General features: G+C 40.3%; 1 protein-coding gene across 2 annotated transcripts in view; it reads left to right on the top strand.

The window, feature by feature from the left end:
- The window catches only part of TNFRSF25 (TNF receptor superfamily member 25), a 111663-nt gene extending 99350 nt beyond the window's left edge, over positions 1-12313 (top strand). The window contains exons 5-10 of one of the 2 annotated variants that reach the window (XM_077257493.1): positions 942-1023; positions 3405-3469; positions 3723-3827; positions 4641-4660; positions 8870-8942; positions 10687-12313. In XM_077257493.1, coding sequence (XP_077113608.1) covers positions 942-1023; positions 3405-3469; positions 3723-3827; positions 4641-4660; positions 8870-8942; positions 10687-10973 — 632 coding nt within the window. In that variant the 3' untranslated portion in view covers positions 10974-12313. The remainder of the gene's footprint in view (positions 1-941; positions 1024-3404; positions 3470-3722; positions 3828-4640; positions 4661-8869; positions 8943-10686) is intronic. The other variant, XM_077257494.1, reaches the window with a different exon arrangement.
- The last annotated feature ends 5223 nt before the right edge of the window (positions 12314-17536 follow it).

The raw sequence follows: 17536 nt of genomic DNA, 5'->3' as shown, positions 1-17536 counted from the left end.
AATTCCTGTTCACAAGAGCTTTCCAGACACAGTAACGAAACTACAGCTGTGAACTGGAACAAAAATGCAAAAACAAACATGGACAAGAGTCCAACTTATCTAGTAGTTGTCTAGGAGCAGGAACAAGCACAGAGAGGCTTCTGATAACATTGTTGACCGGCAAGCAACTAACAGAGAAGCAAGGTTATATAGCGACTCCCACATCTTGATGGGAACAGGTGAACAGAGAAGATGAAGACACCAGTTCAATTCCACCAGTAGCCACCGGGGGAGCCCAGAATCCAAATTCACAACAGTTGTCCATTGATTCGCCGCACTCTGCCATGCACGAGAGGAGCGACTGAGTAAATAGCTGATGTGAGTGTAGTATTGTAGAAAACAGTGTCTCTGTCTGTGTCGAGTACTGAAAATATGGAGGACAGCGGTAGGATAGAGATCATGAAGGTGTTTAGGTGTGTGAGGTTTTTGCAGGGGTGAGCTACCTAGCTGGACTTAGGGGAGCAGGTGAAGAGGACAGGGAAGAGAATGTAAGTAGATGGTCAGATAGGGGGTGAGGTAAGGCAGTGAGGTTAGGGGGCAGGGGTGAGGTAGTGAGGTTAGATAGGGGGCAGAGGTGAGGTAGTGAGGTTAGATAGGGGGAGAGGTGAGGTAGTGAGGTTAGATAGGGGGCAGAGGTGAGGTAGTGAGGTTAGATAGGGGGCAGAGGTGAGGTAGTGAGGTTAGATAGGGGGAGAGGTGAGGTAGTGAGGTTAGATAGGGGGAGAGGTGAGGCAGTGAGGTTAGGGGGCAGAGGCAGGTGAAGATCAGGTCTCTGTATGTCCGTCTGTGTGGGTGGCTGTAGAGAACCACTAAGTTACATTTATAAACTCTTGAACTGTCAGTCGTCAGATGGAGCCACAAATCTATGTATATCAAGCATTCATATATATTTATCCCTGTAGGCACGAAAACAAACAATACTCAGTGTGGTGACTGCCTGCCTGGTTTCTATGAAGACAAGAGCGAATGTCAGGCCTGTCCTCAGTAAGGGATAAGTACTATTATGTAACATATAAACTGCGTTCAACCTATATTGTCAGAAATGTGATCTGCAGGCAGGATGTTATAGGGCAGGAGGAGCTGATCTGATTGATAGACATTTTTGGTGGAAAAGTTTCAGTAAAACTTGTGTTTTATGTATTTGAATCACTGATGTTTGTATGTATGAGTCCAGTGGGCGGGCCTACTAGTGATTGACAGCTATCTCTGCAGGCGCAGTCATAAAGGGAATACTGTCAATCAGTAGTAAGCCCACCCACCGGACTCACAAATACGAACACCATTAATTTTCAATAAATAAAATACAAAACTATTGTGAATATTTTATAAATCCCCATACATCATTCTGCTCAGTTTCTCCACAGATCCGACTACAACGTGACAGGTTCCCTTTAACACCATTACAGATGAGTGTATTCAAAGCGTATTCACATTAAGACTGTTGGTGTAAGATCCCTGACATCTTAGGGCTGGGACTTACATCTGAAATACGGGCGCACAAATGTGCCTGTAATACATTTATCAAAAACCTTCTTTGGGAATGTGACATCTGAAAAATGACCTGTTGTTTAAATCAAATTTCTGAAATAGATATATTTATTTATTTAAATGTTTTTTTTCTCCATATCATGATCATACATTGAAAAACAAAATGAGGAATCTTCCAATTTTCACACTGGCCAATGGGGGTATTTTAGGCTCTCACATCCTGCCTTTACAAGCAGAGTTTTCAGCAGGCTCTTTATCATTAGAGGCAGGATTACAATGACAATTATTATTACAATTACCTCTATACCCAGCTGAAAACACAAGGACCACCCATTACAGTAGTCGACAAGGTGACAAGTGCAGGACAGTCCGGCTACTCTGTGTAACCCCGCCCCCACCAATGCACAGTGTACACAGAAAGCTGCCAAATAGTGGTGTGGGCGGAGTTACACAGAGTTTAGCATAGATCTGCAGCAGAGAAAACAGCGATTCTATGAAAACTGCATCAAGCATCCCAGTAAGTGACACATCACTGGAATCAGCGTCTCAGACCTTACATCATGCTGCTCTCAGATTACATAGCAAAAAGCTGCTGACACATTCCCTTTAAGTGTGTATAGATACTTTTGTGGCACTTGCAGGTCAGTCAGGGCTTCCCCACGTCAAGCTTTGGTCCAAAAGAACCACCCATTGTGCAAGGAAACAGAAAACAACTAAACAGCGGCCAGAAATTTGGATGCATGTAGTTCTGTAGAATAAAATTGAACACAACAGAATGAAATTAAAGGTCCCTAAACATGAAAAGCCCCCAACCAAGACCCCTCTAAGTTGTCTCTAATATAACTGAAGAAAATGCCTGATGTCTGAGCCCAAGAGATGATTTCCCACTTAAAAGGAATCTATCACCAGGTTTTTGCTACCCAATCTAAGAGAAGTATTATGTAGAGGCAGATACCCTGGTTCCAGTTATGTATCACTTATAGGGCTGCTTGCTGTTATTTTGATAAAATCACAGTTTTATCTGCTGCAGATCTAGCAGTTCTCTAATGCTGAGCGCTGAATAACCCCGCCCACACCACTGATTGGTAGCTCTCAGCCCATGCACAGTCTATACAGAAATCTGCCAATCAGTGGTGGGGGCGGGGTTATACAGAGCTCATGAATATGGAGGAACACATGGCAGCAGGTTTACTAGTGATAATCTCCTGTTGATAAAACAGTGATTTTATCAAAACTTCAGCAAACAGCCCAGTAAGTGATACATTGCTGGAATCAGGATCTATGCCTCTACATAATACTAGTCCTAGATTAGGCAACAAAAACCTAGAGACAGATTCCCTTTAAGACATTATTGGCTGTTTACCATCTCCTAAGTCCAACCTCTGTGCCAACCGCCAATGTTAGAATGAAGTGCAAGGGAAATTGTGCCCCTTTGGGCCATGCTGGTCACTGACTGTAACTGGTTGCTGCCACTTTGTTTTATACATGGGTGGGTGCTAGGAGGGTCACACCTTCCAGATCCCCCAACTGATCATTGATGACATATGGAAACATGCTACCAATGTCTTATGTGAGAAAATTAGATTAGATAAGGGTTAACATTTTTTTAAAGGCCCCACTGTGGCTGCGCTGGGTACTGCAACTCTGCCGCACTGCAATACCAACCACAGCCTATGCACAGGAGTGGAGCTGTCTCAAGAAGAAAGCTGCCATAATTTTGTAATCCTTTATATCCATTTTGAGAAAAACTAAAACATATCTAAACGCAGCATTACTGGTTCTTGTTGCTGGCTTGCACATACAGGTCAGAGTAATCTCACCCATGTTGTTGTAACTATCATACTTGGTACACACTTTTTTTTTTTAAATCTCCCCAGATCAGATAAACAATGTGAAGATACAAATTCAAGCTGCTCACCTGTGTGTGTACCGATTAAATCAAGTAAGTTAAACAGATGGGACATATCTGATAGATAGAATCCCATTTTATTTCTGTACTGTAAAATGTAGAATGTCTGCAGCCACCACCAGAGGGAGCCTAAGAGTTTACTGCATACTATGTTTAGAGTGAACTCAATAATACCACAGTATGCTGTCGGCTCCCTCTAGTGGTGGCTGCTGGTGACAGATTGTTGTTTTTGCTTTCTCTATGTCTATACAGAATTTTTATTAATAACAAATTATTATATATTTAGCAATGTCAGTGGCATACATATTGACTGGGGCCTTCCTGCTTCTTCTCCTACCTTGTGGTGGTCTTCTTATTCACAAGCACAAGAGAAAGAAGAAACACCAAAAGGGTAAGTCTGTGATGGATTTATTAGAAATCACTCTTTATAATGATACTGTGTGTGGTAATATGCCCCTGCTGGCCAATAACAGGTACAGCAGCGGGATTACAAAGTCAAGTATTGATACCTTATCTTGTTAATGTATAATAGTAAAGAAGAAATAGATTACTCACGAGTCAGGGAATTTTACTACTGTGATTGCAGGGAGGTCTGGCAACTATTGCAGAAGGGGTCAGCGTAACAGACTAGTCCCTTGTTATCACAATAAAAATACATATATTATTAAATAGATTTCTTAGACCTGATGAGGTTGGTATACTTACTCTGATAATCAATGTCAGAATTACTGTATAATTCTAATATTAAAAATTAGGTTGGGTTGAGACAGATGATTTGTTAGGCTATGTTCACATTTGCGTTGTGCGCCGCAGCGTCGGCGCCGCAACGCACAACGCGAACAAAAAAGCAGCAAAACGCATGCACAACGCTGCGTTTTGCGCCGCATGCGTCCTTTTTTTCATTGATTTTGGACGCAGCAAAAATGCAACTTGCTGCGTCCTCTGCGCCCGGACGTGGGCGCCGCAGTGATGCATGCGGCGCAAAACGCAAGTGCAACGCATGTCCATGCGCCCCCATGTTAAATATAGGGGCGCATGACGCATGCGGCGACGCTGCAGCGCCCGACGCTGCGGCGCTGACCGCAAATGTGAACGTAGCCTTATAGATTTTTAGATGCCAGTGTTTCTATTGTTAATACAATATTGTTGTATGATACAAATCACAGTAAAACATAAAACAACATTTTCTATTCATGATTTTTAGGAGAACACGTCTTCACAGTGGTAAGATCACATCATCTGTTACAATATTACAGTAGATGAAACTATAAGAAGTGTCTGTTGTGGATAACATGTGACAGAAATTTCTACATCAGTTTTATACATCTGAAAAGGATAATTTTGGAAACAAGATCATGGATTTCTGAAAATTCAATAATTCAGATAAGTGGAAAGTTACAGAAATTTCTCCAGAAAAATCTACGGCATGTGAATCCACCCTTTATGTCATTTTATAGTTACATGTCAAAAAAGATCAATCACATTTATGCAGATTTCTAATGTACTTTTTCTGATTTAAAGGCCAAGTAAATCTTTTCACGTTGTTGGTTTAGTTCCTTGCATGTATTATGCGATATAATACATTACAATACATTTTTACAATTTTTTTTTATTCAAAAGTTTAACATTTCTTCTTCGGCAGCTTGCATATTACAATGCATCATAAGCTGCTCAATGCTGTAGAGTGTAACTTCTGAATCTCAATTTTTATCATATCAAATAATCAAATAAAATCAACTCAAATCACATCAGATTTGAGCATAAGGCAACAATTAGAAGAGAAAGGAAAGAAAGACCTTCCAGAAATCCCAGCTGCCAGGATTGACACTGAACAGCATTAAGCAGCATGCAATGCAGTGTGACACATCTAAACTACAGAAGAAGAATAGTTAGAAATATAAAAACAATTCTAGAAATGTACAAAATTACATATTGTAGATCATACAGATGTAGACAAGTTTAACTTGATAAATAACGCACCATCTTGATGACTTCTCTCATAAATGTATCTCACTTAAAAGGATTAAGATAATTTGAATTGCAAAATCCATTGACTGCTGTCAGGTTAGGCGTCAGATCTCACTTTTTCTGAGCCATGATATCCCAGTGCTGTGTCATCCGTGTTAAGATGTCGGCATTTGTACAAGGCGAAAATAACATGCAGAGGTGTCCATGGCCTACACACTACAGTTTATCAAGGGAAACTTTCTTGTTCAAATGTTGATCCTTCTAAGAGGTCTCATATGAGAAAGGTGTACACGGTAGTCATTGAAGCAAACATAGTTATCCCTATTTCTTAAGGTCTCGTTCAGATGTCTGTTTTTCTCACGTATGAGAATAAGGCACATATTATTTTGATCAGAGTTTGGTCCCAGTGTCATCAGTTTTTCTCCAAATTCTTCTTGCAAACAGTCTGTGAAATTTGGATCGCGCTCGGATGTCATTTGTGTGCGGTCCGATTTTTTTCACGGACTCATAGACTTGTATTGTCAATTTTGATCCGTCGCTCAGATTAAAATCGGACATGTCTCCTAAAGTTTCTGTGGACCATTCTGTCCAAGGAAAAACTTGGACATGTGCACAACCCCATAGTATACCATAGGTATGAGTGGTATCCATGAAAACCACAGATAACCATCGTACGAGAAATCAGATATGTGAACGAGCCCCAACTCCTTATAAACTGTACAACAATTTACACTGAAAGAGTTATTTAAGCTTTACATTGAATGGCTTATCCTTAGGATAGGTTTTCATTATTAGATCTGTGGAGGTAGAACCCTCGGGACCAAAACTATCAATCTTTAAAAAAGGAAACTGCCCTTGGCCAAGTTCTGCAGGACCTTTACTGTTACAAATTGGTCCAAACAACATTATGCGGTGTGAAATGATGCAAACCATGAAGAAGCTGCAGCACTCGCTGAACGCCGACATCCTGGAAAAATAGCTGATGGGAGTCAAGACTCCCCCCCAATCTAATATTTTAAGGACCATCAATTATAAAAACCCAGAGAGCGATTTCTGTGTATGTGAGCTATGTGACTCCTCTTGGCTCTGATGTTTGGCAGTGAGACCTTCAATTTTTAGTGGCATACATGGAAAGTTATAGCTCAGCCCCTTACTGGCATTTTTGGAGGTAATTCTGCTTAAAGGGAACCTGTCACCCCCAAAATCGAAGGTAAGCTAAGCCCACCGGCATCAGGAGCTTATCTACAGCATTCTGTAATGCTGTAGATAAGCCCCCGATGTAACCTGAAAGATGAGAAAAAGAGGTTAGATTATACTCACCTGGGCGAGCGGTCCGATCTGATGGGCGTCGCGGTGCGGTCCGGGGCCTCCAATCTTCTTACGATGACGTCCTCTTCTTGTCTTCACGCTGCGGCTCCGGCGTACTTTGTGTGCCCTGTTGAGGTTAGAGAGGCCCAGAGCCTACGCACTGCAGGGCAGACAAAGTACGCCTGCGCCGGAGCCGCAGCGTGAAGACAAGAAGAGGACGTCATCGTAAGAAGATGGGAGGAGCTGGACCGGACCGCGACGCCTATCGGACCGGACCGCAGCGGGAACGCCCCTGGGTGAGTATAATCTAACCTCTTTTTCTCAGAATGCTGTAGATAAGCCCCTGATGCTGGTGGTCGCAGCTCACCTTCGATTTTGGGGGTGACAGGTTCCTTTTAAATAGAATCTATAGGACATTTTACATATGCCTTAATCTAAATCATATACATTGAATATCTCTGAATGGTCCAAGAGGGCAAGTTCTTCAGCACCAAAGGAAGGTGGTTAAAACTCAGCCTTTAATCATATAGGATAAAAATTTGGTAGAATGTGCACATACTTTTTTAAAAACCTTACTGCCTATGCATTTCTGGTAGAAAACCAATTCCACCCGAAATGCGTCAGCATTATGTTGTTTTTTTTATATATATGCCCATTTGCCAATTTTTAATTCATGGCTAGATTTTAACCACCTTCCTTTGGTGCTGGAGAACAAGCCCTCTTGAACCATTGAGAGCTATTTGACTTGGAACCAAGACCAGTTCATAGTCCGGACCACAGACTGTCCCCCTGGAAGTTTCCGGGATACCTATTTGTAACACAGGAGAGGTGAGCTGAATTGACACGTTCTCTATTTTTCTACATTAAATAACTTGGGCAAACAATCATTGAGTTGACAGCTCACATAAATGCTTGGTTCTTCTAGATGCACCTGTGTTTTTTTTAGAGAAACGCAGCTAGACTCATCTCTGTGTCGAACAAAAGAATCGGCTGTTGATATTCCAAAGGCTGGATCCGTGTCTGCCCCTACCGGAGATCATGTGTCGGGGAAGAGTCTGGAGGCCTCATACACACGACTGTCAGATGATCCCCAATATCATCCAACTTTGGTCCAATGTGATTGAAGGCCTTTCCAGGTTCCTTTGCTACTATTGACCTGTGGATCCTTCTTCTACTTCTTCAGCCTCACCTATTACTTAAGGCTATATACCAACATTTTTGGAGTACATTCGTATTCGTTACATTTCGGTCTCTTTGGCATATAGGAGATTTGTTTACATCCCTGTTTCCTCCAGTCATCTAGCAACAGAGGACCTGATGAAACATTCAGGGCTGTATGCATTAAATATGTGAGCAATGAATACTTCATGAAGTTTTCTTTGTCTGTGAGCCAGACGGGAACATCAGGCCCCTTACACAAAGTTTATTGTCTGTGCAGAGATGATAATGGTGTAAAGAGTTGTGTCAAACACTAGTCCCCAAAACAGAGAGGACAATACAGAGGAATGAATCATCCCTGGAGAAAGTGAAGATAAGGGTTTGCTGACATCTGCGTGTAAAATTGTCAAGTGCAATGAGAGAATAAATTGCATGACATTCGCACCAATGTTGTTCAATGAGGCAGGGTTCATCGGCAAGTTTTTCCCCACCTGGATGGCAGCATAAAACGGCCGAGACTCACTAATGCAAGCTGATGGGTGCGAGAAAAAAAAGCACACAGCACATAGACCATGCGTGTGCTGTGCAATTTTTGCACACACAGCCAAGTACACTAAATTCACAGCGTGACCCATCAGAATATATAGATAGAATAGATACATAGAAGCATGTCATTGAGATATACAATAAGTGCAGTGCTTGTGTAGTTTTCTGTACTTGCATTAATTTAATAAACACATAAAGGAGAAAAATGGCATGGGGTCCCCTTAATTTTTCTTAACCAGCTGAGGGAAAGCAGACATAGACTGCACAGGGGCCTCCTCACTCTGTGTCCGCTCCTGCTCCATAGAATCAGCTAATGGACACGTACATCTAAACTAACACACATGTATAATATTACATAGGACAATTTCTGACCAAAAAGTTAAAACATTTTTAAAGAATTAAAAGTTACCTGTAGAATTAGAAATCTCATAATTGTCCTTGTTTTCTATTTAGATAGGAGGAGGAGAGGTGCCTGGTTTAACAGACCTAAACCAAGAGTCAAGAAATTATTCTCCTTATACGCCAGGTAATAATACATTATGGGTTTGAGGGTGCTGGGAAACTTACACTAATTGGGAAAGTGACAAAATATCCATACCTCATGGGATGGATTTAGATAGACAGACAGACAGATAGATACATAGATAGATAGATAAATATTAGATAAAATCAAAAAGGAAGGCAGCATTCCATAGATTAAAGATGAAAAAAGTGGATTTTATTCAGGCCCATATTACACAGCAATGTTTTGGCTCACACTGAGAAGCTTGAGACAGGCTCAGTGTGAGCCAAAACGTCGCTAAAGTGGGTCTAAATAAAATCCACTTTTTTCATCTTTAATTTATAGAGTGCTGCCTTCCTTTTTGATTTTGTCTGGATTGGAACAAGTATTGGATGCATTGCTGAGGAGGCCTGGGCACCCGCCATATGGTATTGTGCCGTTCTACTTTTTTACAATATAGATATTAGAAAGATAGATAGATAGATAATAAATAGATACTGTAGATATATAGATAGATATGAGATGGATGGATATGAAAGATAGATGATAGATAATAGATAGATGATAGATAGATGATACATAGATAGATGATAGATAATAGATAGATAGATAGATAGATGGATATGAAAGATAGATGATAGATAATAGATAGATGATAGATAGATGATACATAGATAGATGATAGATAGATAGATAGATAGATAGATAGATAGATAGATAGATAGATAGATGATAGATAGATAAGATAGATAGATGATAGATAATAGATAGATACATGATAGATAGATGATAGATAGATAATAGATAGATAGATAATAGATATATAGACAGATGATAGATAGATAGATAGATAATAGATAGATAGGTAGATAGATGATAGATAGATAAGATAGATATATGACAGATAGATGATAGATAGATAGATAATAGATAGATAGATAATAGATATATAGGCAGATGATAGATAGATAATAGATAGATAGATAATATATATATAGACAGATAATAGATAGATAGATAGATAGATAGATAGATAGATAATAGATAGGTAGATAGATGATAGATAGATAAGATAGATATATGATAGATGATAGATAGATGATAGATAGATGATAGATAGATAGATAGATAGATAGATAGATAGATAGATAGATAGATAGATAATAGATATATAGGCAGATGATAGATAGATAGATAATAGATAGATAGATAATAGATATATAGACAGATAATATATAGATAGATAGATAGTTAGATAGATAGATAGATAATAGATAGATAGGTAGATAGATGATAGATAGATAAGATAGATATATGATAGATGATAGATAGATGATAGATAGATAGATAGATAGATAGATAGATAGATAGATAGATAGATAATAGATAGATAGATAATAGATATATAGGCAGATGATAGATAGATAATAGATAGATAATAGATATATAGACAGATAAGATAGATAGATAATAGATATATAGACAGATGATAGATAGATATGAGATAGACAGATGGATAGATACTGTAGATAGATAACATGTTTAAAAAGTGACTTAGCTGTTCAGCTCACAGTTCAGCCTTAAACTAACCAAACCAGTAGCTTTACAGAGCTCATGAAATATTGAGTCTGATATTTCTCTGAGTTGTCCGCTTTCCTTGTTGCTACAATAGAATCTAATTCAATGACTTCATGAAATATTCAGTGGGATAAATAGTGACTGAACCAATGCAGGTAAACACTGACACAGAAATACATTGAATCCCCAGCAGGTCATGTTCCTTCAGTTCTCCAGAAAAGCTGCACACTGTATGACATCATCGACTGCGTCCCGGTAAGACGATGGAAGGAGTTTATGAGGACCCTGGAACTTCCTGACAAAGTGATTGAGATAGTGGAAGTGGAAATCTCTAACTTTCGAGACCAGCAATATGAGATGCTCAGAAGATGGTGCCAGTTAAAAATGGCTTCTCTAGATGCCGTGTACCAGACCTTGGAGAGGATGAACCTATCGCGGTGCGCAGAGGAACTTAAAGCTAAGATAGAACATTACTAATAATGCTGAAGAAGTGCTAGAAAGTACAAAGGAGAAACTATGGAACCAAGCACTACATGAATGTTGGCACCATCTTAGACACCAATAGCACTCGGTTGTTTGGAAAAACGTGTTAGATGTTCATAGAGTTAGATAAAATTACAGGAACAATATAAAAATCGATATATTTGAATGAATTCTAGCTGCCACCCCAATGGACATTGGGCAATTTTCCTGCCGCTGTTCCGATCACCTGGAACCCAGACGACAGTTCTTAATATTATATATTGTGTCTAACCCTATAAATCATCCAAAAAGAACCTCTGAGGCTCCTTATGGGGGTTAACCTATAGAAGCCCAGATCTGCAGTAAAGAGGTCATAATTTGATAACATTTGATAAAACAGAGCTCGTGCTCAGATATCAGTGGATTCTTTCCAGTAGTTGAAGTAATTTCTAAATGAAGACATTTTGCAGTAAAGATGTAAGAAACATTTTTCAATTAAAACAAGATCAGCGATGGTATTGGTAACCAGCGGAGATTTGATAACGTGTGGAGGATCAATAAATAATATTGTGTATTATTAATATTTTATTAATTTAAGGCATTTAAAGGGTCAAAGAAACAAAACGGACAGGTAAAACAACGAGTGGGACTGTCTACTTATTCTGGGGAAAGGAAAAAAAAAAGGAAAATTTAGAAATAAGCACGATAATAACACTGCCATATAATTCCCACCTAATACACCTGTACAATGCTATACCCCATAATACCAGCCAAAGTTCCTATCTATGAATTCCTATCTCATCATTGAACGGCACAGACTTGTTGCTGTGAAGTCATTGCTGGTGGAAGTCATGGGTACATTTCCTTTGTGCTCTTTTCTAGAATTTGCATTATCTGGCTTTTGAAAATAACAAATGACAAAAAAGATTAAAGGAGTTGGCCGGCCATAGGCTACAAGTCTGCAGTTACTCCATGAGACTACAGACTTGTGAATCCTCACAGTACGCAGATTCTCCGATGCCAGCACTGGGAGCAACGGTCGGGTGGCCACAAGTACCGTATTTTTCGGACTAAAAGATGTTCTGGACCATAAGACGCACCACAAATTTTCAGACGTAAATTAGGGAAAAAAATTAATGCGTCAAATGAGGGTCCGTCTTACAGTCTGAATTTTTCAGCTTAACTGGGGGGTAGGGTGTGATAGGGAGCGCTGGTGGAGCGGTGTCTTAGGATGTGATCGGTGGTCTGGCTCATCCCAGGCTGGTGCAGCAGGCTCGGTGGTTTGGGGCTCTGTCATTTTGGGAAAGCCCCCCACACATCCATCCTATGCTGAGGCGCGACAATTTGACAGATGATCGGTGGTGCAGGGGCTCCGCCGGCATTTGTGGAAATCCCGGAGCCCTCACACATCCATCCCAGGCTGGTGTGCGGCATTTTTTAAACATTATCGGTGGTGCGGGGGCTCCGCCGGCATTTTGTGAAAGGTTGGAGCCCCCGCACTTCCATTGCTGTAATGATGATTTGATCTTCATGTAAATGGCAGCCGTAGGAGGCGCATGCGCAGACTAAGATCTCGGGAGACAAGATCTCGGTGCATTCTACGCATGTGCCGCTTCCGGCGGCCATTTTCATGAAGATCAACTCATCAATACAGCAATGGAAGTGCGGGGGCTCCGGCCTTTCACAAAATTCCGGCGGAGCCCCCGCACCACCGATCATCTGCAGAAGTGCTGAGCACCAGCCCAGGATGGATGTGCGGGGGCTCCGGGATTTCCACAAATGTCGGCGGAGCCCCTGCACCACCGATCATCAGCAAATGTGCCGCACACCAGCCCAGGATGGATGTGCAGGGGCTCCGGGATTTCAACAAATGACGGCGGAGCCCCCGGCACCACCGATCATCTGCCAAACTGCCGCACACCAGCCCGGAATGTGTCCCCTGGTAAATGCATCCCGACCATAAGACGCACCCCCATTTTCCCCCAAAATTTGGGTCCGAAAAATATGGTATGTGATTTGCATACAGTCAGTTACATGCAGACTAGACATGCATGACCTTGCTTAATACAAATGTATTGAGCAAGGTCAGTCATGTCTAGTTGGAATGTGGCTGGAAGTATGCAAATCATTGGCACATCCTCACAGCTCGCAGTGTGCGCAATGTGAGGATTCACAAGTCTGCAGTCATGTAGAGCAACTGCAAACTTGTAGCCTAAGGCCGGACAACCCTTTTAACATAATACGGTACTTTCATCACAATAAATCTATAAAGAAAACTGATTCATACTGTCCATGTATCGATTGTTTTAATAAACAATACCTCCATCAAGTGTAGTACTGGCTCACAAAAAACTAAGAGGATCCTTTGATGGACCCAGACTCTTTAGCCTCCAATATACCATAGATAACTGCTGGACAAACAGCTATGTCTTCAGAATCCCCCACTCATAGGCATGGACCATCCACATAGCTGTAAATTCACAAATTTTAGTATTTTATGAAATCTGTTCCATTGTAAACACTAGCATCTCAGATTGATAGGCTAAGAGACAGGGTTTTTTTTTACAGTGAAAGCAGCCATTCTAAAGATTTAATATTGGAGTCTCATGTACTTCATCAACATATTTATCAATATTAATAAAATCCATACTCTAATAACACACATGGAGATAGGTTGGAGGGTTTCTGTTCTGGTCATTCCTTTAATATTGCTGAAACACAAGGTGCTAGTTATTAATACACTGATATTCCAAGTAAAAAAGTCTGCCTCCATCACGTGTGGTCTATGTCTGAACTCAAAAGGAAAAAGTTTGGTTTCTAGTTAATTTTTTTTGCAAATATTGTTCTCGGTTGACAATTCCAATGTTTTATGTTGTCAATGTTATGTGATGATAGTCATCAATAAATATGATTTGATGTCTGAATGATTTTTGATAACTTTACAGGAAATTATTGACTTAATAATCAGAAAATCTACATTTTTGCAACTTTATAGTTATCAATCCTTTTTGTTTGCCATTACTGAAAAACTACCAGAAAACTGCTGTTGATTTATCTTTACAGTTCTTCCAACTAGGTTTTTCAATATCCAGGACAGTCCTGTTCACATACATTACATACCTTGGTCAAGCACAGACATGGAATACTGGATCATTTGTAGTGATGAGTGAACCTGCTCAGATAAGGTGTCATCCTCCATGCTCGAGTGCTGAGTGTCTCCGGCGTGCTCGAATACTATGTTCTTGTCCCTCCGGCTGCATGTCTCGCGGCTGTTCGACAGTCACAACAAACGCAGGGATAGCCTGTTTGTTAAGCAATCCATGTATGTATTGTGACGGTCGAACAGCTGCGAGACATGCATCTGCGGGGACTCGAACATATTATTCAAGCACACCGAAGACACTCGGTAGCACCCGAGCATGCTGATTTTCCTAATTTTTGTTCTCATTATCTACTTTTAGGACTTGTGTGAAAATCTGATGTAGTTTTAGGTTACATTTTTGCAGAAATATGAAAAATTCAGAAGGCTTCCCAAGCTATCAAGAATCACTATATATGAATATCTGATGCTCATCAATACATAATCATACCTATAGCCTTCTAATTGAAATATTCTAGCTTCGGGGGCGGGGGGTGAAGGGTCAAAACAGCAACCAGATAAACACCACATTCACTGGAGGATAACAAAGCACAAACTACTGAAATACAGCCACATAACAATAACAAATCACTCAATCACTCAATGACCATCTTTTTAATGGATTCCATCAGAAAATTTGAGGTCGACTTTGCCGTCCAGTCAACCTGAATTTGGCTGAGCTGCAAAACTAGAAAGAAGAGGGGCGCTGTTGGCTAAAAAGCCGCCCCCCTCCTTTTTAATCTCTCTTTTTGTACTACCAGTTTGGCTGATAGACTTTAAAAAAGAAGAGGTACTGGATACACTCATATTCTGCAGCATGGATTCACACTGTTTACAGTTTCAGGGATCTTGGGTTCCAAAGTCTATGAATCTTGCGGTGCACACTGGGTCGATCTTTTGGTTCACACTCCATGGACTTGTATGAACAAAAAGAAATGACGAGAAGGGGGATCACCCAATCTCCAACCAGCCCAAAAAACCAAGCTCCATTCTAGATATACTTACTGTGTCTAATACGATTGTTTAATATAACAAATCTTCGCCATTCAATCTTTTAATAAATAATTTATTTGCAAAAGAACAAAAAATACGGTGACATCATCAACGTCGACAGCCATGTATCCACAACAACCACACGTATGATGCGTTGTATGTTTGAAAACATACTATATATATATATTTATTTTCTTCAGCGTTTAGACAATATAGATTTCTCATTTATATGTATATATATTTATATGTATATGCCAGACATTGCTTGAAGGAAGCAGGAAAAAAACATGACAATGTGTAGAAAATATTGCTAACATGGCAATGGCAATGAGTATGGCATCTGTGTATTATATATATATAATTTATAAACCAAATATGTTAATATATTATTTATCTCCTCTTAAAATAGGTTTTTCTTAAAAAAAAATATTGCACACCGAACGCATCTGACATCCTCTAATATCTAACATTCATTAAACATATATGGAATATATCCTGTATATACAATATGTAAAAATCCCTATAAACATGACACTTCATGGTGGATATTTTGTCTTGTTTTCACCTAGAGGTGGGAGGTTTCTATAAACAAAGGGTAAGAAGCAACTTTTCAATGCACAGCTCTTCTGAGTAGGATTTATACTGTATGGATTTTGGGGCTCACAGTGATTGGAGCTATATGGTCCACCACACTGTCCACACGACATACTGATTGGGAATTTAAAGGGGTTGTGCCATGAACAAAGTATATTTTGATCAATAGATCTTGGAATAATAATAAGTTCCACAACTGGATGTGTTTTTAAAAAAAATGTTCCTGTGCTGAGATAATCTTAAAAATGTGCCCCTGCTGTGTACTGTGTAATGGCTGTGTCTGACCGTGCAGGAACATGGTCTGATCATAGCGCTTCTACTAGGCAGAGGAGGAAGCAAAAAAAAGAATACAGACAGCACAGCAGAGGATGAAGCAAAAGAGAGTATATAGACAGGACAGCAGAGGATGAAGCAAAAGAATATAAAGACAGGACAGCAGAGGAGGAAGCAAAAGAGTATATAGACAGGACAGCAGAGGACGAAACAAAAGAGAGGATACAGACAACACAGCAGAGGAGGAAGCAAAAGAGAGTATATAGACAGGACAGCACAGGATCACAGCTAATTGTTACTTTGATGTAAAATATTATTTAGATACAGGTACGGAAATGTATTACTCACAAAAAGAATCAGCTGTGATCCCGTGCTGTCCTGTCTGTATACTCTTGCTTCCTCCTCTGCTGTACTGTCAGTATCTTCTCTTTTGCTTCCTCCTCTGCTGTCCTGTCTGTATACTCTTTTGCTTCCTCACCTACCCAGGAGCTGTGGTATGATCAGACCATGTTCCTGCATGGTCAGACACAGCCATTACACAGTACACAGCAGGGGCACATTTATAATATCTCAGCACAGGATGATTATTCCAAGATCCATTGATCAAAATGTACTTTATTCGTGGCACTACCCCTTCAAGTTCGCTATCAGTATGCCTCGGGGGGGGGGGGAGGAAACCGGTGAACCCAGGGGAAACCCACGCAAATAAGGGGAGAAGATACAAACTCCTTACAGATGTTTTCATTGGTGGAATTTGAGCCCCCCAATGCTGCAAAGCAACAGTGCTAACCTCTAAGCCACTGTGCTGCTCTAAAGATACTGGGATCTAAACTGCATGGATCTTGGAATCCACACAGTATAGATTTTGAGGTAATTTCTCTATATATCCTATTTTCACACTCTATGGATATGGATGGATCTTGGAATCCATAATGGATAGAATTTAGTGTCAACACTGCAGTAATATTATGTCCACCTTGTATAAATTTTAGATTTCATACTGTATCAACATCAATGGGCCTTGGTCGGCACAATGTATGGGCATGAATGGACCTTGGTCAGCACAATGTATGGACATGAATGGACCTTGGTCAGCACAATGTATGGACATGAATGGACCTTGGTCGGCTCAATATATGGACATGAATGCATCTTGGTCGGCACAATGTATGGCCATGAATGGATCTTGGTCGGCACAATGTATGGACTTGAATGGACCTTGGTCAGCACACTGCTTTGACATGAATGAGCCTTGGTTGACATACTTTACGGACATGAATAGATCATGGTCAGTACACTGTACTGACATGAATGGAACTTGGTCGGCACATAGTATGGACATGCAAGGATTTTCGTCAGCACACTATGGACAAAAGGATCTAGGTCGGTGCACTCTATGGACATAAATGGATCTAGGTCGGCACACCATACGGACATGAATGGATTTTGGTCAGCACCCTATATGAACATTAGTGGATCTTAGTCTGCACACTATGGTTTTTGGGTCTATACTGTATGGTTGTTTGTGGATGTTGAGGTCCACTCTGCATGAACCAATCTCGATATCAGGGTAAGTTCA

Source organism: Ranitomeya variabilis, chromosome 4, assembly GCF_051348905.1.
Source record: "Ranitomeya variabilis isolate aRanVar5 chromosome 4, aRanVar5.hap1, whole genome shotgun sequence".
In the NCBI taxonomy this organism is placed as follows: Eukaryota; Metazoa; Chordata; class Amphibia; order Anura; family Dendrobatidae; genus Ranitomeya; species Ranitomeya variabilis.
The sequence above is the reverse complement of the archived record's forward strand: the minus strand, read 5'-3'. Positions and strand labels throughout refer to the sequence as shown.